This window comes from Ochlerotatus camptorhynchus, unplaced genomic scaffold (assembly GCF_037179485.1).
Source record: "Ochlerotatus camptorhynchus isolate MF236.1 unplaced genomic scaffold, CSIRO-AGI_Acam_v1.1 ptg000323l, whole genome shotgun sequence".
NCBI lineage: Eukaryota > Metazoa > Arthropoda > Insecta > Diptera > Culicidae > Ochlerotatus > Ochlerotatus camptorhynchus.
Window position 1 is genome coordinate 736,675 of NW_027040811.1, and position 22,336 is coordinate 759,010.

The following is a 22,336-nucleotide window of genomic DNA, read 5'->3' on the forward strand; positions in this document are numbered from 1 at the left end:
TTTCCTCGGGAGAGCGACATGGTCGAACCATCTACTAATGTTCACCTTTTACTTTTCTTTTTAGAGCAAAACCTACGACTCGGTGACGGAAAAGTATCTCGATTTCAGCTTCGAAAAGACCAACTCGGCCTACATGCTGTTCTACGAGTGGCGATCGAACAAGGGTTCCAACATCCAGCGGGATCAAGCCAGCAAGCCATCCACCTGCACTTCGGCGTCATCCTCGTCACCGGGTTCGTCCACTTCGATGGTATCGATTCCGGTTACGGCAACCACCACTAGCAGTAGCAGTGAGCCCCCAGTGACATCGTCGTCCTATGCTGGTAGCGCAACATGCACCAGCGTCGGTAGCAGCAACAACAGCAACACAATTTGCACTAGCACCGACATTCCATCATCAAGCGCTAGCAAAACGGAAGGCGAGTCCGTTTTGGAGGTGCCGAAAAAACTGTCGGAAGAAGCCGCCGATAGTTCAAATGTTCCGCTGCCGTCAAACATCCGCGATGCCGATCAGACTGAGAAACTCATCCAGAAACAACATCCCGGTGAAGTATCATCGGTAGTAGATAACCTAAGTAACCTAAGTAAATGTGATATAGATGTTAAGACTAGCCTACGAAGTGCTGTTGGCGTCGTACCATCACTGGCCACCGTTACGAGTGCTGCCCCATCATCGTCTACACCGTCACCGCTGGCCGCACTGCAAGCCACCTCGCTAAGCATCCTTCCGCCATCGGGTCCACTCCTGGGGCCCTCGATGCTACCATCGCCATCATCTTCATCCTATTCGTCCATTTCGTCGCTCTCCGCACTGACCGCCACCGCCGGAGGAAATGTTGGCATTCCGCTAAGTGCCGTCGTACAACAGCCCACCATCTCCAGTGCCCTGCAACCGTGCTCATCATCGTCCGCCTCGTCATCGGCATCGGTTTCGTCCCTCGGCTCCGGGCCCTCCCTCGGGCTCGGGCTCGGACTCGTCCGAATAGGCCCGCCTCCGAAACGGAAACGAAAAATTCTCAGCAAAGAGCTGGAAGAATGGATCTGGCAGGACAACCGACACTTCCTGCAGGATAGAAACATCTTCGAGCATACCTATTTCAAGTAAGATTCGGTAAATGGTAGTTTTACTGGAAATGTTGAACCTAATCCTACTGTCTTTACAGTTTCATGTGGCAAATATGTGGTCATATTCCGCAAACGCTGTTGGCCCTGCCGGATATCACATGCATTGCCGCGCAGTTGTCGGTGTCGTTCTTCATCGAGACGTTCATACACGCTAAAGAGAAGGTGAGTATTGTTTTCTAATATTGCATCAAATGCGAGGTATGTCATGTCGAAAAAGTTGTGTAATTGTACATCGAAAACGGAGGGAAAACCAGTGCGCCAAAATCTTAGTTCATTGCCTTGATTCTGAAGTCCGTGTTAGGGAAGCAGGCTCCGCCCATCTAACCGCAGTTACTGAATGCCTTTTTGTTCGTTCCAAACCAGCCCACGATGGTCCTCTGGGTGGAGCTCCTTACCAAACAATTCAACGCGAGCCAGGAAGCGTGCGAGTGGTTCCTGAGTCACATGTCCGCGGAACCGTGGTGGCCCGTGCAGGTCCTGATCCAGTGTCCCAATCAAATGGTCCGGCAGATGTTCCAACGGTTGGTGATCCACGTGATACAGCGGTTGAGGTGAGATTTTCAGGCTTTTGTGAGTCAATAAATCAGTGCTAACATTTCACATGGGCGAAATTGCTTTTGTAAACAATGGGTTTTAGCGGTCGATTGCTGGCGAATAAAAGCTCACATATGGTAAGTAACGACAGCCCGACAACGGTAGAGGAATGTTTCCCCTACCAACTGGCATCGTTATTTTGCGATTTTACGACTTTTCCCCTAAACTCAGTTCCCCGAAATCACTTTCCCTGAATGACATTTCCCCGAATGTACCATTTCCCCGAAAATTTTTGTCATACATACAGTAATTTCCGTCCATATGGCTTAGAAGAACTCCTGTAGTTTTAAATAAGGAGATCAAGAAGGATAATTAAATTTATAATTATTTACTATTTAATAGTTTATAAGTTTTGTAAAATTCTAGTTTCTGTTCAAAATCTTGAGAACTTTGATAAGACCATGATCGTGGGAATTGGAGGCCCCAAATATTTTAATTTAAAAATTATAGCAACTATTTTAATCATAGTGGTCAACTGGCTATCAAGACATAGAACAACAGCAAATGATTCAAAGAAGGGCTCATTTATTATAGATTTTCATCGCTGTAAAAATATAATTCTTTCGATAATAATAATATTTAATCCAAAAAGATGTTTCTTTATTTATCTATTGATTTTTTTTAACAAGTTGCAATAAATTTGGGTGCAAATTGAGATCACAAGATCAAAGCTAGAGTCGAAAAAATTCGTTAAAACCAAATTGAATGAATTAAAAAACGTTTTATTAAGAAGTTAAAAAAAAATTACCCCCTCGTAGGCCATTCTTAAGCAGCTTGTCAAAGGTGGGAGAGCTTAATCTCATGCAGTAGGCCTGCATAGGAGACGAAGACACTGGTCCGTAGTGATGGTATCACATATTCTTTTCTTTCATTTCATAGCCCGAGCAGAACGGAATAGCGGAGCGTATGAACCGTTCGCTGGTTGAGAAAGCGATGATCGATTTTGGACTACCGATGAAGTTCTGGACGGAAGCCGTGTCTACCGCAGCATGTCTTGTGCACAGATGTCCTGCTTGTGCACTGGAGCAATCAGACCATAAGCATCTGAGAGTCCAAGTAATGGCACACTGTCCTAAACAAAAGCGGCAGAAATTCGATCCAAAATCCATTGAGGGCATTTTCGTTGGTTATGTCGAAAGTATGAAGGGTTTCAGAGTGTACAACCATATTAAAAACGAGGTTATCATAAGTAAGGAAGAGAAAAAGGCGACTTGTTTGCTCGTCATTTCAGGCAAGTGTTTCACGATTTCTCCGCTTCGTCGACACAAGTGCTGGATGCTACTGTTGGGATGCCACGTTATGTGTTTAGTTTCGATATTCCGCGCATTTCAGAAGACATGGTGATAGCCGCACCACGCAAACTGAAGCTCTCGGTCGCCCCCTGAACTGACACCTCCCTGTGTGCCTGCTCAAAACTGTTCGAGATTATCATAAATGATGCTCTGTTCGCGTGTTGCAAAAATTATATCGATACAGAACAACACGGCTTTCACCCGAAGCGCTCCGTGTCCACGAACCTGGTGCAGTTTACTTCTAACTGTTTGCGATGCATGGATTCACGATGGCAAGTCGATGCTGCGTATATGGATCTAATTTGCAATTTGACACGGTGGATCATAATATCTTGCTTGTCAAGCTGGAGATACTTGGCGTCTCGTCAGCGGCTGTGAATTGGTTCAGATCTTACTTGGTGAATGGCGGTGGCGCGTCGGAATCGGATGTTTTCTCAAACAACTCGGGAGTTCCGTAACCTAGGACCGCTACTGTTTTAGATCTTTTTAAACAACGTCGCCTTTCTGATACCATCAGGATGCCGCGTTTTCTATGCAGACGATACGAAAATCTACAAAATTATTAAAAGTCTCTCGGACTGTTTGGATCTCCAGAATATGTAACATTGCATCGAAAAATGTAGCATTATTTCCTATCACCGAAAAATCGAACAAACCATGTTTGACTATGTTCTCTACGGACGCTGTCTTGCTCGTGTAGAGCACATAACGGATCTCGGCGTTACCTTGGACTGCAGACTCACTTTCAGCATCCACTACAATGACATCATCTCCAGAGCTAATCGACAATTGGGCTTTATTTTCAAAATTGCCGACGAGTTCCGTGACCCGCTATGCCTCAGGTCACTCTACTGTTCGCTTGTGCGATCCTTATCGGAGTCAAGTTTAGTTTTTTGGTGCCCTTTCCATGCTAACTAGATCACGAGAATTGAATCCGTTCAACGCAAGTTTGTGAGATATGCTCTTTGTTTCCTCAACTGGCGTGACCCAACAAACTTGCCATAGTACGAGGAGCGTTGCCGTCTCCTGGGAATCGAACCATTAGAGGTGAGACGGACGGTCGCTCAAGCTATGTTCGCTGGAAAGCTGCTTACGGGTGACATTGACTGTCCAACACTGCTGGCTCAGCTAAATATGTATGCCCCTGAGAGGCCTCTTCGTCAACGCGACTTTCTGTTTTTGGAACCACGGTGCCGAAATTATACACAACACTAGCCAATTCGAGCAATCAGCCGGCAATTTAACATTTTTTTTTATATGTTCGACTTCAATGCATCAGCTGACGTCATCGGTTACTGTTTCGTCATCGGTTACTTGGCCTTTTCCGTACCGTTGACCGTAACTGTTTAGTTTAAGTTTTATTCATTTAGACAATAATTGTCAGTTGAATTTTCCAATATACAAATACAAATAGTAAAGACGTGGTGTTCATCATCGAAGAACGAGCGTTCAATGCGACAGCGAACAGTTTACCGCATCAAACTGTAGAGTCCATGGAGTTGCATTCTTGGTTAGAAATTGACGACCATCCGATGTAGAGGTACATCCCGGTTCCTCAACCTGATCTCGCGCTCTCACCGCAACAAAATAGATCAGCTGATGCGTCAACCTCCAGGCAAGTAAATATACAGATTTTAAGTGATTTAGTTCAATTATTGGTCCTGATGATTTAACAGGCCCCATGTCAAAAATTTTCGGCGAAAGGCATTCTGAGACGACAGACGAATAGATACGCAGAGGTTCTCCAGCGACCAGGTACAGAGCAATAAATGAAGGCCATGTGCGAAGAGATTCAAACGTTGGAGAAGAACGAAACCTGGGTGCTGACGGATTTTCCAATGGGTTGAAAAGAAATTCGCAATAAGTGGGTGTACAATACCAAACGAGGGCTTTATGGTCAGTTGGAACGATTTGAGGCCAGAGCGTAAAATTATTGACCACTTAGGCTGAGTGTGAAAGCACTGCACTATTCAATCCATTGCTCTGTGCAGACCGTTGTACCAAACGGCAAAGGACGAGGCAATGAAAGAGCCAACAAAAACATTCGGTCACTCACGAACAGGCGACTCACACCGCTTGCCTTCGCTCACACAGCTTGTAATTGAGAAAATGTACCCTCAGTTATTCAAAACAAGTACTGACTGAGTTCTCGGCTGTCAGTGACTCGTTTACCTTTCAATCATTCAGACTCTCCCGATGCAGTGAATGATGAGGCATATGGCAGTTCATATTCATATGATAATGACTCATTGAACCTGACTGTTGCGCACTGTTTAAGGCGCGTCTGGTAGTGAAGGGTTCGACGATCCGCGATATCTGATGTCACTGGCGGTCTAACTTAATTTGGACGTGGATCAAATGGACGCAGTAACCGCATTCCCGCAATGAAAGTCGACGGAGGTAGTTATCTACATGGAGTAGCCAAAGGGCTTCATCCAGGATCGGTCAAAGGTTTGTCGATTGAAGAGAGCACTTTGAAACAGTCAAGCCGCGCTTGGAATCTCCAGCTAGACGGAGCATTGTGTGAATTTGGATTGAAGCGATCGGTATTGGATCCCTGGATGATGTTTTTAGCCATCTACGTGGACGATTTTCTTATATTCACCAACGATCAAGAGATGAAGAAGAAATTGAAGACTTTCCTTAACAGCCGCTTCAAGATGAAGGATTTAGGAGAAGCAAAGCTTTACTTAGGTCTAAGGATCACTCGTAAAAGGCAAACTCTGGCTGGATCAGCAACATTACGTGCAAGAAATACACGAGTGATTCAACTTAGCGAACTGCAATCCTGTTCAACTCCAGCAGACAGTAGTACTAAACTCGATAGAACGACGTGTACATCCGATCCTAAAGAAGTTAAAGAGATGTAGGTCATCCCATACAAGGCAGCGGTGGCATCAACAATCAATACGAAACTAACGATTTTAAATTGGCTCACCACTTTAGTAGCCTATTGGTCCCAAGCAAACGATTAACGTACCCTATTCTAGTTGAAATTCTATTACTACACTATATTTGTTTTGATTCGCTATGAAAGTTTGACAGATAACATCAGGGGTGTGTGGATTCATGCAGAACATGCAGGTGTGAGTGAAATAGCTTGGGACTGCTTGGGACCGTTGTTCTGGTACTGAGTGAGCCAAAAATAATAATGATTTTCTTCGGGACCCAGTGGTCTTAGAGTTACCTCTATGGTGTCATCCTTGACGGAAGGCAATACGCAATTGGGTTGTTTAACTTTGAAAAATAAACCAATTTTTAAACATTATCTGATAGAGCTTCGTTTTCTGAGCACAACAATATCTTTATCGATCCCGTAGACATTCATCTCGATTTTTGAATCAAGATTTAAATTTTTGATCGTTGACACTAAATCTATTCGTTGATAGCTCGCTCCCATGCTAAGTCCCAACAAGGGGCGCTAAGATGGTGATTTTTGCTAATGTAATCGTACTTATTTAAAATAGTTCCAGTGTACCAAAATTGATAAAATTTTGGATTTCGGATCCATTTTTAATGCAGATAACGAATATGTTTTCACCTCAATACCCCTAAACAACCCAATTAACGGGTTACACGGATGCTGTTTGGGGATGAAATGCGGATAATCGGAAATCTGCCACCGGCTACGTGTTCAGAAAGATGGGATGATCTATTTCGTGGAACTGCAAGAGCCAGGAAGTTGTGGCTTTGTCGACGTGCGAAGCTGAACACATCGCATTATCCAGGCCGACAGAAGAGGCACTTAGAAGGCAGCAGCTACTGGAGCAGTTCGATGGGTATCATTCAGTACCGATCCGATGTGATAATCAATCGGTAATATGTGTTGACAAGAACCAAGGCTTCAACCCCAAAACGAAGAACATTGGTATTCGATATCATTTTGTTCGAGACGCACTGGACCGAGGCAACGTTACTTTGGATTATGTTTCTATCAAGTAGCAATCGACGGATGGATTTACTAAATCCCTAATCAAGCAGAACCACGCACCGTTCATCGTCTTGAACGAGGAGAAGCACACCTTCATAATAAACGGGAATTTTGTGCCTTTGTGATCGATCGTGTTGTGGTTGAACTTCATGATGGCGTTCACGGACTACGCTCGGGAACACAACCAATCCGAACATTCGCACTTGCGTGGAGGTGAATGCAGTCTGCAGCAGATCCTCGGACATACCGGGTGGGGTATTGAAGAAGTGGAGAATCTTCCTCGGGAAAGGAAGCGATTGTTCTTGGAGGCGCTGTAGTTCTTGAAGCTGATAGAATTGTCCGGCAGGGTGTAGCGGTGGACTCTGACAAGTAGTTCTGCTTGGAAAATGCAATCTGAATTTTGCTACCATCATTTCCGATTGGAATGCTGGATGCTCTTTAGTCTTCAGGAACTTTATCCTGACAACATTTCCTGTACGAACAAATTGAACAGCTTCTCGGTGATGGCTGTGTTGTTATCGAGTCCGTAGACCATCATCACTGCGGCCTATTGCTGTACCGGTTGAATGAAGTTGGCTGGTCCGTTTCGGGTCAGCAGTGCTTCCTTCATCAGTCCGACGTGTGTTCCAGCCGATGTTGGTCTCCATATTTCCGACGGACGAAACTCGGTCGGTGAAAAAATCGGTTCAAATCCGTTTCCTCCACCCAGAAGAGCTAGTTTAGGACCATGGTTGACTAATGATTGACGGTCGTTGTACGGGGTGGGCCTTCTGCCGAAGATGGTAGGATCGTGTAGCAACGAGGCTCGTCCGTTGCAGGCATCCTTGAAGACGGCTGCTTCCAATGTGTAGTCCCAACTGGAGTCCGTGTCGTTTTTGTAAACATTGAGTTTTTCTGGCTTGGCATAGTCGATCTTCTGTGTACAGCAAACGGAGTAGGGGAGAATGGTATACAACGCACCCCCTGGGCAGAACGCACCAGCTGACTTTCATTTGTCTTTTTCATGGCTTTTACGTAACTTTTTTGTTGTCTTATCAAGCAGCACTTCTAGCATAGCATCTGAACTCAAAATCCTGCATGATAAATCCTAGAATTGGATTAAAACTTCCAAGAAAAACTCAAAATAAAATGAAAAAGTGCGTCTTACCCCTGGGGTGCGTTATGTACTGTTCTCCCCTAGATGTCACAGCCAATGGCTCTAGTGGGGGATTCAATGCTGTCAAACTCAACCATAGCTTGAACTCCATTCTTCTTGAATATCTTAATACGTTGCACTTGTCCGTTGGGTGAGCATATGGTGTGTAGAACGTCCACTGTAATAGGATATACTGGATTTATGATGGTGAACAGCAGGATATGGTTGCGCCGGGTTGCTACCTCGCGCTTTCGCCGAGGCTCATCTGTTACGTTGATGTTGTTGTTGGTTCCGGCTATTGAGCGGAATCGTCTCGAACATCTTTTGGCTGGTACAGAGGCGCTTGTTGTGCCTTCCGTCCTGGCCACCACGGAACCGTTTCCGTTAAACGACATGATCATTGAAATTTACAAACAAGCGCTGTTAAAATACTCGGCACTACCGGCACACTCAGGCACACTGAGAAAAAAGTTGACGCAAAATAAGTGTGTAGAGTGACCACCCCTTGAAGCATTCCGTTGTTATGTATTTTCCTTAGCAATCAGTATAGTATTCTGATCTGAAGATTTTCTTCATTAGTAGTTAAACCATCAACTGCAAAGTTTGCTGTTTTTTCTCGAAGCAAAATTGTCAAGTTGACCAATTCCAACTATCAAGCATGGCCGTTCTCTGTGAAAACGTTGCTGCGGAGGGAGTAGCTCTGGAATCATGTTGCACAAGGTACTCCTCCGGCACCAATGACGGACGCTTGGAGGAAAGACGTTGACCACGATTCATTTGATGGTGGATGAGAGCCAATATAGACTAATTCGTGACAAAACGACCGCGATGGACACGTGGCGGAAATTGAGAAGCAGTCCGCACGTCTGGAAAATTCCGGATTTAAAATGAAGGAGTGCCTTGAAGTGGCGCTGATATTGCGGGGACTTCCGGAGTTGTTCAATCCTCTGGCAACGGGTTTGGAAGCGAGGAAAGATTCCAGTTTCGTCGAAAGTTCTTCGTACGGCAGGCGTCGGTGGGTATAAAATCAAGTGCGTGAACAGTCTTAACGAAAAAGTGTCGGTTGCGTTGACCGGTGTAATTTTTGCTCCGGGAATAGAAGGCAATTTAATTTCCGTGATGAAACTCGCAGAAAAAGGTGTTCGTGCGGAATTCGACGTGGATCATTGTCCGTTGGTGTACGACGAGTCGATAATAGCAACGGTAGATCGCGTGGCTGGCGTGTACCGATTGAACGTGGTGGGAAAATCGTTGCTAGTGAGTGATAAGCTGCACAACGCCGACAGTCTGCACGTCAAGAATATAGGTCACAGAGATCCGGATGTGATTGGCGAGATTGAGCGGCGCGGTTTGGCCTCTGGGTTGAAGGTCAAGGATTGTGGAATTCGGTGGACTTGTGAGTGTTGCGTCGAAAGGAAGATGGCGCGGCCATCGTTTCCCCAAGCAGCCACGACAGACGATGATTGATGATCATAGCCGCTATGTGGTCGTCTATTACTTGAAGGAAAAGTCCGAAGTCGCCGACAAGATCCGTAAGTATGCGAGGTTCACTGAAACTCAATTCGGGCGGAAACCGAAGGACATCCGTTCAGATCGCCAATACCATGCACAAGTTTTACGCAGAAGAAGGAATTAAGGCTGAATTCACGGCGTAGCTGAAACAACAAATAGGACGTTAAATGAGCTGGGATTTTGTATGCTGTTGGATGCTGATTTATCTCGTCGTTTTTGGGCAGAGGCTGTGAATACCGTGGCGTATATCCAGAACCGGCTGCCATCACCATACGTGTGGATTCCGCCTTAAAAGAGAGAGAGAGGTTTGAAGGGAAGTCAACCAAAATGACCTTTGTCGGATACGCATTGGACAGCAAAGCCTACGGTCCAGATAGTCATCAGTCGTGACGTACGATTCTTGGAGCTCGATGAACAGGCCAGCACATTGCGGTGCGACTGTTCGATTTAATTTTTCATTTCATTTTGCAGCATTTGGTGGGGCAATGGGAGCGCAAGTCAATCCAAAGCCGAGGATAAAGGACGGGTAATGGCTGAATAGTCTATGCGGACCACTTGAACGCCATGGGAAAAGGAAGGGATTGAAGAGGCCGGATATTGGGGGGTTTTGAGGAAATGACACATAATGATGCTAAATGTAAAGAAACCGGAAATCCATCTCCCACTGATTCATCCTTTCACATATATACCAAATTGATATTTTAAAGCAATAATCAAAATAAACAGACAATACATGAAAAGGCTAGTCGCCAGTTGCTTTAAAGGCTAGTTGCCGCCCTAAGCGGACCCTCCGCATCCTAACTCTTCTGATAATCCACTTAATACTACTAGGCTGTCTAAATTTTCTTATTTAAGTTAGTTTGATGATTATGATATCTCTAGTCTAATTTAATGAATAATTGAAATCTCTAATCTACCTACCATGCTTTATTAAGTACCTGCACTTGTGAATGTAATCCAAAATTTAACGTGTTTCAAGTTGTTTTTGACTTGGACCTATATTTAATATATATTAGTTCGTCCCAGGTGACACCTTCAAGTTACTAAAATGCTTCACTTTGAAGTTAGTTTTCTAGCTGATTTTTAAATTACATAGGGTATATGCTTCAACTACGCTCACACATTTCCACTATGTCGCACCACAAAAATACGTATGGTTATGTCACAATAGAAGCACGCCACAGTGAAAATCCCGAGCCATAGTTCAAACACTTATCCCAAATCAAAATGAAGCACATATAAGATTAGTTACAATACCATGTACAAAAATTGTGTTTAACATTGTTCCCTGAGTAATACCTCAATGAAAACAACAACGAAAGCTTGTCACGCAAGTAGAAGGAGCACTGTTGGGCACTTTCTGAAATATTTCAATAGTATAATTCCCTTGCAAACCCAAATAAATAAAATAAGAGTGATTTGCGGCAAAACCCGCCAGTATCGCACCCAACGTCAGTGCCTATACGTAAGCGTACTACGACGCGGCTTTCAACTAAAGGAGTAACAAGTGTGATACTATCACTTCAGGCTAGAACTTTGGTTCTCTTATGCAATGGTTCATCAGCGAGGGGAAGCTCAGTAATCCTCATCGCATGCTCATGACGCTATTCTGTCACGGCATGAGCCAACGATGCCGGACCTAAACCAATAGTCTCCAACGCTCCACTATGAAGCATAAGATTAGGCCCGCCCACCAACGTCCAGGTTAAAAAAACTAGCCAAGGGGAGGGTGCGGTGCGACTGTTCGATTGCGGACAGAATGCGAGAAAAGGTAAAGAATCTCAAGACGAAGATGACAGAGACAGTACCAATACAGGAGGAGCAAACTGTGGTAATTACAGCTGTTCGTGATGATGTGCGACAGTCACAGAGAGCGAACTTCGAAGTCCCACCAGCGAGGTACAACAACGCGATTTGTCTGGCCGTGAACACGTGCAAAGAGCCAAGAACGAGTGATGCGATTGTGAGCCTGGAAAGCGGCCATGGACGAGGAAATGGCATCCCTTCGTGACAATGAAACATGGATCCTTACCAAGGTAGTCCGACATTGCAACGTGGTTGGCTGCAAGTGGGTGTACAAATGTAAGGAATATTAGTCCGGACGATTGTGCGATACAAGGCCAGGTTGGTCACACAGAGGTTTTCCCAAAAGTACGGTACTGTATACGATCAGATGTTTGCACCGGTGGTGAAGCAAATCAAATTCCGTACCATGCTAACGATAGCGAGGAAGTGGCGAATGGTCGTCAAGCAGATTGAAATCAAGGCCGCGTACCTGTATGGCGTGATGCAGGAGGAGATATTCATGAAGCGTTGAAGGATATGGGATTTCATCGATCATCGGGTGACCCGTCTCTATTTGCGAATTGTGATGGTGTTCACACGTACATATTGATTTACGTGGACGATATCGTTGTCGTGTGTAGAACGGAGCAGGAGTGTCGGAGATTGGTCGGAGCTTTGAGCAAGCACACGATTGCGGAGCTGGGCGACTTGAAGTCAGAAATCGTATGTGCTGAAGACTTTGTCGCAGTTTAACATGGAGAATTGCAAAGTTTCTCGTGTTCCGATGACCAGCGGTTTCGTACAACAAAAGGAGGATAGTGACTCACAACAATACCAAAGTCTGGTCGGAGCCTTGTTGTAATCTCTGTGAATACGCGTCCGCACGTTGCTATCTCGACTTCCTGAAAGGTACGGCAGACCACGAGCTACATCTGGGTGGTGGTAGCAACCTTCAAGTGGAGTGTTTTGTGGACGCAGACTGGGCTGGTGAAGTCCACAACCGGAAGTCCAACACTGGATATATTTTCAAGTTCGGTGGAGGTCGGTGGGGAAGCAGGAGCAGGCATGTCCCTTTCCAGCAATGAAGCGGATAAATGCAGAATGCTTGCAAGAACTGCAGCGGCTGCTTCGATTGATAGACGATTTGGGCGAACATCTGGTGTTGCCCATTGTGGTTAATGGAGATAACCAGAGCTGCATCGCTCTTGCCGCGACGGACAGACCCTCACGATAGTCGAAACATATCAACACTAATATCGAATTCGTTTATTATTCTGTTCCAACCTGAATCGGGTATCAAGATTAGGTCTGCTTATTTTCTCACGAACGTCACTTTGATCGTTTGTTTTTAAAACCTACGCACTGACAAAAAGTTCGGTTTCGCACTGCAGGTGGTATGGTGTCCGTTCGGTACTGTCCTACAGAGCAAATGGAAGCGTGCTGGGCCCATAACCTCTTGGGAGGAATGGAGCAAAGTAAAATCCGGGACAGTAAAATAGCGTCTAGTCCGTTAGAGCGAAAACGAAAGAAGAACGAATTTTATTTAAATAGCTCATGACTAACTTAGACCTACAGTTGTGTTCAATATAATAGCAGCGCATGCCTATTTCCATACAAAATGGCCAACTTTGACATGATGTAACTTTGTCAAATTATGATCAGTTGAGCTGAAACTTTCGCCACAGAACGTTCGCCAAATTTTTGGAAGCACTTGTTGGAAAGTGAGACACTAGGTAAAATTGTTCAAAAGGGTACTTCGCAGAATGTCGTACAAACCAACGCCTAATGAAACTATGGAATATTTGGAGGTACCAGTCTTCGAGTCTTTGATATTTTTCTTCGGATTAATTAATTACAAATAAAATGTACATCCAGCAATTTAAACTAACTAACCTACAAAACAAAACAATTTTTTTAAAGAGACGATTGTTTTGAAACCATTTTTGAGACAACTGTATTTCTAGATAGAGCTGGAATTAGGGCGTAACAGCTTTTGTAAACAATGACTTCTCTCGATGATTTCTCGGAATCCATGGCTCTCCTTGGCAAATCAATATCACCATCGAGTAGAGGAAGACTTCTCCTACCCGATGGATATATTGGTTTGTGTAGGCGTGCCTTGAATTCTGAGAAATCAACGAGAGAAGTCATTGTTTACAAAGGCTGTTACGCCCTAATTCCAGCTATATCTAGATTTGTGGAAATAATAGTTGGGGGAAACAGTACATTTGCAGGAGTGAGCTTTTACTTGCGAGAAATCACCGGTTGCAGTCATTTGTTCACGAAAGCAGATTCACCCTAATGACATGCTGGTAGCAAATTGTCGATAATCATCCGTCGCATATTCGCAGGCAAAGTCACAGCGCGCTCTACCTGAAGGTGGAAACCGACGAGGACGGGAACGAAATCATCGGTAACGTTTCGTGCGTCACGCGGTTTATCAAGTCGCTGATCATGCTCATGGAGCATGGTGCCCGTGCCCATCTGCGCCATCTGTCGGAGTTCTTCGGGTTACTGTACGAATTCTCCCGCATGGGTGAAGAGGAAGCCCTGTTTCTGCTGCGAATCAATGTGATAAGAAGCGTTGCCGACTTCTACCTCGGCCACAAGGCCCAGGATTGCGTAAGTTATATTCGGATGGAAATAAGCTCGTTTTGGATGATTTAAAAACAAATCTTTTTCTTTTTTCTAGATCGACACCAACTCCGACAACGAGGACAACTCGTCCGATGAGGCTCTTACGGTTGACAAAAGCCGACCGGCGTCGTTGGATAAAATGATTGCTCTGGTGGCGTCCCTGGTGGAGCGATCCCGAGGTCCCGACTTGCGGCTGCATTTGTCCGCTCGGGACTACAATGCCATTGCGGGTGGGAAGGGATTTCCGTTTCTCTACCAGCAGATTAAGGACAACATCAATCCGCACCAGACGAGGCATTTGATCCACGCGCTGTGTCGATGTGACGAACGACTGGCTGGCCAGATCATCGCGATGCTATTCACTGCCGTGACGAAGCATACGGAGCTATGTGGACCGTTTTTCAAATTGTTAACACTGCTGACAGAATCCACGGGAGGTCCCTCGGGGTTGCCATGTTTCTCCCAGCTTGTACTGCAGAGGGTTTGGGATGCTGCCGAGTACTGTCCGCAGTCCGCTTTGGATTGGCTGGCGGTGCAGGCTCCTCGGAACAAAATTGCTCACACCTGGATCCTTCAATCGGCCGAAAGCTGGGTCGAAACATTCCTGCTGGCCCATAACAATGCTCGAGTGCGGAATGCCGCCGCCTATCTCCTGGTGTCGTTGGTACCGTCGCAAAATTTCCGCACCAACTTCCGGGCCACTTCTCATCACAAGCTGACGATGCATGCTACCCAGCCGAGGGAAATTTCATGCGAAGCTCAACTCATCCTGCATACCATTCTGAATCTCCTGCTGAGGTTGCTCCGGTCCGCTCGAAACTACACGGACATAAGCGTCCACGGGACGACCAAGCTGACGGCGTACTTCAATCTTATGACGTACTGCTTGGTGTCGAAGACGGAGAAGTTGATGGTGAGTTCCGAGTAAACTTAAGGTTCCGGATTTCGGTGTAATCCAGCTTGTGGTCGTTTTTTTTTTCAGTTGGGTCCACACTTACGAGCTTTGTGGGAGCTGTTCCATCCTCGGTTATCGGAACCTTCGGTTCCAGCGCATCACAACAAACAGGCTCTGCTGGCGTTCTGGTACCAGGCTACGCTGGATTGTCCCGAGAATGCACTGCTCGTCGCAAACTGTCCGGACATCACCAGGAATATTGCATTTAATTACATACTGTAAGTATCCGTTGAATTTCTTTCTACCATTCAGGAGACTCTAACCTTGCTCCAATCAACAGAGCCGATCACGACGACTCGGAGATCGTCACCTACAACCGCGCAATGCTTCCGGTGTACTACGGATTGCTCCGAATGTGCTGTCAACAGAGCCGTTTGCTGACCCGTCAGCTAGCCGCTCATCAAAATCTGCAGTGGGCCTTCAAGAACATCACTCCCCATCCCACGCAGTACCCGCTGGCCGTGGACGAACTGTTCCGGCTTATGACACTCTTCGCACAACGACATCCGGATGCCACGGAAGCGGAACAACGGGAGGTTACCATATTTCGCAGAACCACATTGACAGCCTACCTGAACGGACTGGACGCTCGGGTTTCGTGGGGAACGCTGATAGCTGCCCTACGGATTTTGGTCGATAACGACGATGATCGACTGTTTGTAGTACTGAATGGAGGCATCACGCTTTGTTTCGACGCTCTTCACACGCTGCACTCCATGTATCATGAGGCTACCGCTTGTCACGTGTTTGGTGACCTGCAAGAACTGCTAACCGAAGTCATACTTCTGATCAGCACACTTCGAGCCAGCTGTCGAGAGCAGAAGAAACGCCCCCCACCGGCACTGATGAAAGGGCTTCCGGAAGCTGTGCGGAGGTTGGCAACCCTGCTGAATACCTTCAACCCACCGGAGATGCGAAATCTCGCTCTAGAGGTTCTCAAAGAACTGGTCAAATGTGCCCCTCCGGAGATCATCAGTACGGTACTGGTGCCGCTGCTAACACACTGCCACACTCAGAACGTTGCGCATACCATGGGTCCTCTGGGGTCGTATTTCCCGAGGCGTGGTATGAAGGCGACTTGGCCGCCGGTGTCGAAGAACACTCCTCGTCCTCCGCGGCCCATGGTCCAGATGAACATACCACAGTCGCAAATTTGCGAAAAGGTAGGTTTTGGTGATCAATTATTGGAATTTCGTAACCAACTTTGAATCCATTGTTCACAGGGTTTGGATAAGGACTTTGATCTCGCGCTGGAACTGTTCTACCGTCCATATCACGAATTTCTGGATATCATGTTCCGGGTGGCCGTCACCTCCAGTCAATTCAACGAACCGCTGGTACACCTGTCGTTGCTCATCGGAATCGAGGCCGTGGTGCTACACTTTAATATCTTTGCCAAGTTTTGGGTTGGCATCTACAATAACAAAACAACCAACAGGTGGGTGGCCGGGTGTTGTTGCTCTTTACGGGGCGTTGTTTCACAGTGTATATGTTTTGCAGATACGCGGAGCTGTTGATCAAGAATCCACTGCTGGTGGATTACATCGATGAGATTCTGAGAGACGAGAGACTGTCGCTGAACGATCCGGTGATTGCAAACTTTATCGAAATTTACTATCCTAAGGTGAGTGCGTAATAAATGACGGGTAAATCAAATGGTTGTCCTTTTTTTCCGGTCCGACGAAAAAACTGCTACTCGCGCGCCTCGATACTTGCAGATAGTTGATTAGGTATGCCCACAAAATTCGAAAAAAAAAATGCGTTGTCATGCGATTCATAAAGACAGTCAGAAAAGTACGCTTCAAGTTTCGTAGGATGGGTGAGCACCCATAAAGGCTGAACCTTGCTAATCCCGACTGAAACGAGATTGATCTAGGGGTCGATCCTCAATCGATCTCCAAAGCGACTGCTGGAACCAAATGGTACATGTTGTTTGTGTGTTTTGGGATCAGAATGGTGTGATTCATATGTCGTTTTCGGTTTTTAACCTGGGTCAGAGTCAACCCTGACTCTCAATAAACGAATGAAAATGGATCCGAGTAGGATCTGAGGTCGAGTCAGTATGATGGTGTTAGTGCAATCGTTCGAACTGTCAAAGTCAGAGTAAAGAAATCGACGAAATCGTAACAGCCCATTTTTGTGCAGTGCTTCAGAAGTTCAGTATTTTAAAATTGTAAAACAATAGAAGCGGAAATCGATTTGTCCAACTATCAGCTTGTCCTGAACGAGGAAGGGAATGTGCTACAGCAAGATGGGGGGGGGGAATTGCCTGAAAAATAGGATTACCTTGATAGGGTTAATCATAAAGGTTTAATGCTTTTTTATTATTATATTTAATAGAATTAAACTATTTCCAAAAGCTTCAGAAACTTTTGTGCATCTTACAAGATTAGCTTATTAAGTTATTGAGTTCATACTGTAGTTATATAGGTTAAAATTCTTTTCTTTTTATTTAAAATTAAAATAAAATTAAAAATAATTTTCTTAGTACATTAATTTCAGGTTCTTTAATTGCAATTTCCTAAAATTCTTGAATTCTTGTAGCATAAATAGGATTAGAAGTTAATTTACTTTCATTTATTGCCTTAATAAATGAAGGTAAAATTTTTTAATAACCTCAGAAAGTAGATTAAAATATTTCTTAACTCAAGCTTTTGCTTCATCTGTTTTATTATTTGCCATTATTTTAATAATATTATTTTTAATAAAAATTGAATAGTTAATAATAATTTTAATGATTTATTAATTTAATCAACTATTACTAAAAAGAGGAGGTGCTCTTTTCCATTTTAAATTCCCAGGAGTAATAGAAGGCTTAAGTTCAATTAATAGTTTAATTTAAATAACTTGATAAAAAATAATTTCCTTTATTGTTGATTTCATAAAATGTAATTTGTAATTTGATCTTAATTTCTTTTATTTTATCAATAATTGTTGGAGCCATAGGTGGATTAAATCAAACTTCATTACGTAAATTAATAGCATTTTCTTTAATTACTCATTCAGGTTGAATACTTATAGCTATTATGAGTAATGAATTATTATGATTTACTTTTTTTTTTACTATGCTCCATTTTATCATACATTTTGATAAGTTGTATTCGATTATAATTTTGAAAATTCCCTGAGTATTCCAGGTTTTCCAGGAAAAATAAAATTCCGTGAGGATTCCTAGTTTTTATGTAGTAGGCACCCTGCTTTAGTACCCCAAGGAATTCCGGAACATTTTTCTACCATGTGTACTTTAATGAGTCTATATGCGTGAATCTAAACAAGAATTCCTTTTTTGATGACTTCAGAACATTTCAGCCCAATCTTCAAAATTTGTCTATGCTAATTTTTTTTTTGCTTGTAACCTTGATAAATCGCTCGGAACACTTTGCAGAATATCTTCGGAATGTTCTCAAGTTCATTAGAATCATTCCCCTTCTAAGAGTTCTTTTTAGAATACCACTAAAACTAAAATAATCTTAAAATTTTCAATGGTATTCCTTTGAAATTTTCTTAATAACAGTCGACAAAATTTTCGAATTTTTTAGAATAGCCAAAAAATTCGCAGAAGTTTCCTTTCATAATTCTACTTAAACTTCACATGCAATTCATTTCAGATATGCTTTGAAATTCTGCACAGTACTATCTTGGAATTCTCCTCTGCAATTGCCCTTGGAAACTTCCAATATTTCCCTCCTCTTCAGAATGCCTTGGATTTATCCTCAGAATTCCTTGAAGCTTTCCTCAGAATCCCTTTCTAATTACCCTCGAGTTCATCTGGGGTTTTTCTTAGATCTCACCTCAGAACTTTCTTGAAATTCTTCTCAGAACTCCTTCAGAAATCACTATGAATTGTCTGAACTTATTTGGGATACTCATTAGAATTGAACCTGGAATTTTCCTCGCAATCGTCAAAACGAACTATGACTATTGAGGATGACTATTGCATGTAGAAAAAAGACGAAGGCCAATTATTAGTCGCAAATGGGGAATAAATAGGAAATTTAAAATCGCAGCAGAGTTTATTCTGGAAAATCAGGAAAAATATCGATGCAATGCAAAAATATAATGTTCCGGTATTTATTAATTCCGTCTTATTATTAATTGTTGTACAGATTGACGTGATGAGACATACGCCTCTTCCAACATGTTAATCGTCAGTTTAAACTTGCAGCAGGTACAAATAAGGCACAATAAATTTAAGAAATCTCAGTGTAAAGCTTACTTGCACATTGTATTGGTTCAATTTATGGTTGGTTTTGGGTGGCCTATTTGAATTCGGGATAATATTACAGTCACCCCAGTATTATGGGCCACTTCCATTTGATTAACACGCAGAAATGACTGTAAATCCTTATTTTTTTTCCTTTGTGGGCCATCTGAGGAATCAAGATTACTGAACAAGATCTCGGTGTCGGAGTCATCATCAGACGAACTTGACGATGATGATAATAACATTTCAATAAATTCCATGTTCTGTAACGAAAACGTACGAATTAAATACAATTAAACAATCTTATCACAACACTTACCTCAATTTTTCTATGCTGATTTTCAATCCGTTTAACATTCGATGTTGAAGGAGACCTTAGAGGACATCTTACGATTCTAAAAACTGTTAGTATCAACTCTCTAGTAAGGAACAACGAAGACTGCATGGAGAAAAGATACAACTTCAATCGACTTTTTCGAGTAGTTGACCCTGGGCGTAATTCATGGCAATTTAGTGGCCCGGTTCTTCGTCCAGGATCGATTGTTTTTTATACAGATGGTTCAAGATTGAACAATCAAGTGGGAGCAGGAGTAACTGGCCCAGGGATAGAAATATCGGTTCCTATGGGCAGATGGCCAACTGTCCAAGCTGAAATCCAAGCAATTTTAGAGTGTTCCGTTATATGTTTGCGTAGAAACTATAAGAGTTCAAATATATGCGTCATGTCCGACAGTCAAGCTGCTCTAAATGCTTTAAAGTCGGCGACATGTACATCAAAACTTGTCTGGGAGTGTGTTCAATCACTTCAAAAATTGTCTTGTCATAATCAAGTCAACTTATATTGGGTTCCTGGTCATTGCGGGATTGAGGGAAATGAAAGAGCTGATGCACTAGCAAGACTCGGATTTTCTCATAAGTTCATCGGGCCAGAGCCCTTTTGTGGCTTATCGGCTGCATCTCTTAGAATGGAGCTAAAAGCGTGGGAATCTTCAAAAGTGGAGGAAAACTGGAAGAACACTTCCATTGCTAGGCAGACGAAGCGATTTATTAATCCAAACATTTCTGTGACCCACAAAATCCTGGAACTTTCTAAGAAAGATCTTAGTATATATGCAGGTCTTATAACAGGTCATTGTCCGAGCCGTTATCACTTGAAGCTGATTGGAAAACTTCAAGATGATGTATGTCGCTTCTGTGGCATAGAAAAGGAAGACTCGGAACATTTGCTATGCCACTGTCCGGCAATTTTCAATAAAAGGCGTAAGTTCTTCGACAAGGGGCTGATAGAACCCTTTGACATTTGAAGAACAACTCCCAGTACGGCAGTGCACTTTATTCGAAGTATAATGCCGTGCTGGGATAATGCTATTAGTCAAACGATGGCGATCACTCCTAATAATAGTGATACGGCATCTTGATATAGCTAAAGAAAAAAAAATGGGGAATATATCACAATAGATCAGAAAAATGGTCGCAGTGATGAAAATACCCGACAAGGAAAAAAAACATTCGATTACATTCGCGAATGGTGAATAATGTAAACAACATTTGATTTTGACAGCTAGCGTTTGTGTGTATTGGTGAACCCAGGTTGGATCTCAAAAAATCGACAGAGCGAACCTCTTCAAGTTTGAGTCAGACCCAGGGCGGATCTGGATCCAACCCACTCGAATAAAGAAACGTTTTGACAGCTGTTAGGGCGGATCTAGGGCGGAACTAGTTTCGCACTAGAAATAACCGAAAACGACAATAGTGAGCCCTTAACTTCCGAACTGAGCAGACGCGCCTACTGCACGGTCAATCAGAACGACTCAACGACTGAATTCAATTGACTCAGAGCACAGGTTGTTACATGGCTGTTCTATTTTTGAGTCATTTTGTACTTTGACAAAATTGATAGCAGAATCATTTACCCAGAATCTGGGTGGATTCCACTCATCGGAGCAAAACCAGTTTACTCATTTTTTGACAACTCCCATACAGCATGCAAAAATGAGTGCGATCTACCCAGCCACTGAGTAGCGTCAAAATAGTGTGTAGAAACAAAAAACCTGCATAAACTAACCGAAGCTGAACCGAAATCACCACGTACTCGCATAATCACAACCCACCACTTGTGATCGAGTTGTTATTAAATTAACTAACCCGGCGGTGACGACGACAATGAACACGAAAAAAAATTCAACATGATTGCCGATACCGAACGAGATCTCGAACAAGTCCCATTTCACCGCCGGTATCACTAGTAGTCGGAAATTAAGTATGAAAAGATTGTAAAGAACAAAATGGAACGAACCCATCAAATCTGGTCAAATGAACCTAACAAACTGCCTTGATGTGTTGGAGGAGAAGTTCCAATTGTAGACGGTTCGCTTCACGGGCACCGATATGATGGTAGAGCTTGCATGGAATGTCCCGAACGTAGTCTTGAAATACTTGTTGGCCTTTTGATACAATCCGGATACTGTTGAATTCTCTTCAGGACATTCAAGTCTCTGTTCTTCATCAATATCACTTTACTTTATAAAAATCCGGAAAATGCAAAATCCAAAAGTTGTACGGGAGGAAAATTCTTCGCTTTTGTCAAACAAGCACAGCACGCTTCGATCCATTTTACAGTCGATCTTTAAAATAATATGCGGACTCCAAAAGACACAAATTCGATGATTATGAATCATTAGGTAAACGCGACAAAGATTGCAAGAAGATTAATTAGCTCATTTCATTATTCAGTCTAAATGAGGCTTTTTTTTATTCAGTTCGTTTATTTGGAAGGCTCAATCGCGTTAGCTTTACGGAGCCAATAATTCATTGTTCACTGTTTGTAACAAAATTCAGTTAATTCTATGTCTAGTAGAAGTTGAGTCGAATACTGGCGGCTTACTCGAGGTTAGGAGGGTACATTGTCGAAAGATAGGATCAGGGGAGGAGCTTAGGGGTGGGTTTTCGTTGTCTCATCAGTGCGTTGTCGCCAGTATGAATGGTAGTTCGTTTCTAGATTCGTCTGGAGTTTGACCGGCTATGGTGGGTAACCAGTGGGCGACGATGAGACTCATCGAGACGGTGGGACAAGACAAAAAAAAACTAATAAAGAGAGACAAAAGACAAAGTAATTAAATTCTTATACTAGACATTTGAAGAAACACATAAACCGACTGCATATAGC

General features: G+C 43.5%; 1 protein-coding gene and 1 pseudogene across 1 annotated transcript in view; both read left to right on the forward strand.

The window, feature by feature from the left end:
• Positions 1–22,336, forward strand: part of puf (ubiquitinyl hydrolase 1 puf) — a 56,376-nt gene that overhangs the window by 21,476 nt on the left and 12,564 nt on the right. Inside the window, exons 8-16 of the mRNA XM_065229790.1 lie at positions 65–1,101; positions 1,164–1,287; positions 1,489–1,676; positions 13,726–13,996; positions 14,067–14,924; positions 14,994–15,184; positions 15,247–16,129; positions 16,190–16,404; positions 16,467–16,590. Coding sequence (XP_065085862.1) covers positions 65–1,101; positions 1,164–1,287; positions 1,489–1,676; positions 13,726–13,996; positions 14,067–14,924; positions 14,994–15,184; positions 15,247–16,129; positions 16,190–16,404; positions 16,467–16,590 — 3,891 coding nt within the window. The remainder of the gene's footprint in view (positions 1–64; positions 1,102–1,163; positions 1,288–1,488; positions 1,677–13,725; positions 13,997–14,066; positions 14,925–14,993; positions 15,185–15,246; positions 16,130–16,189; positions 16,405–16,466; positions 16,591–22,336) is intronic.
• Positions 17,029–18,094, forward strand: LOC135707929 (NADH-ubiquinone oxidoreductase chain 2-like; annotated as a pseudogene).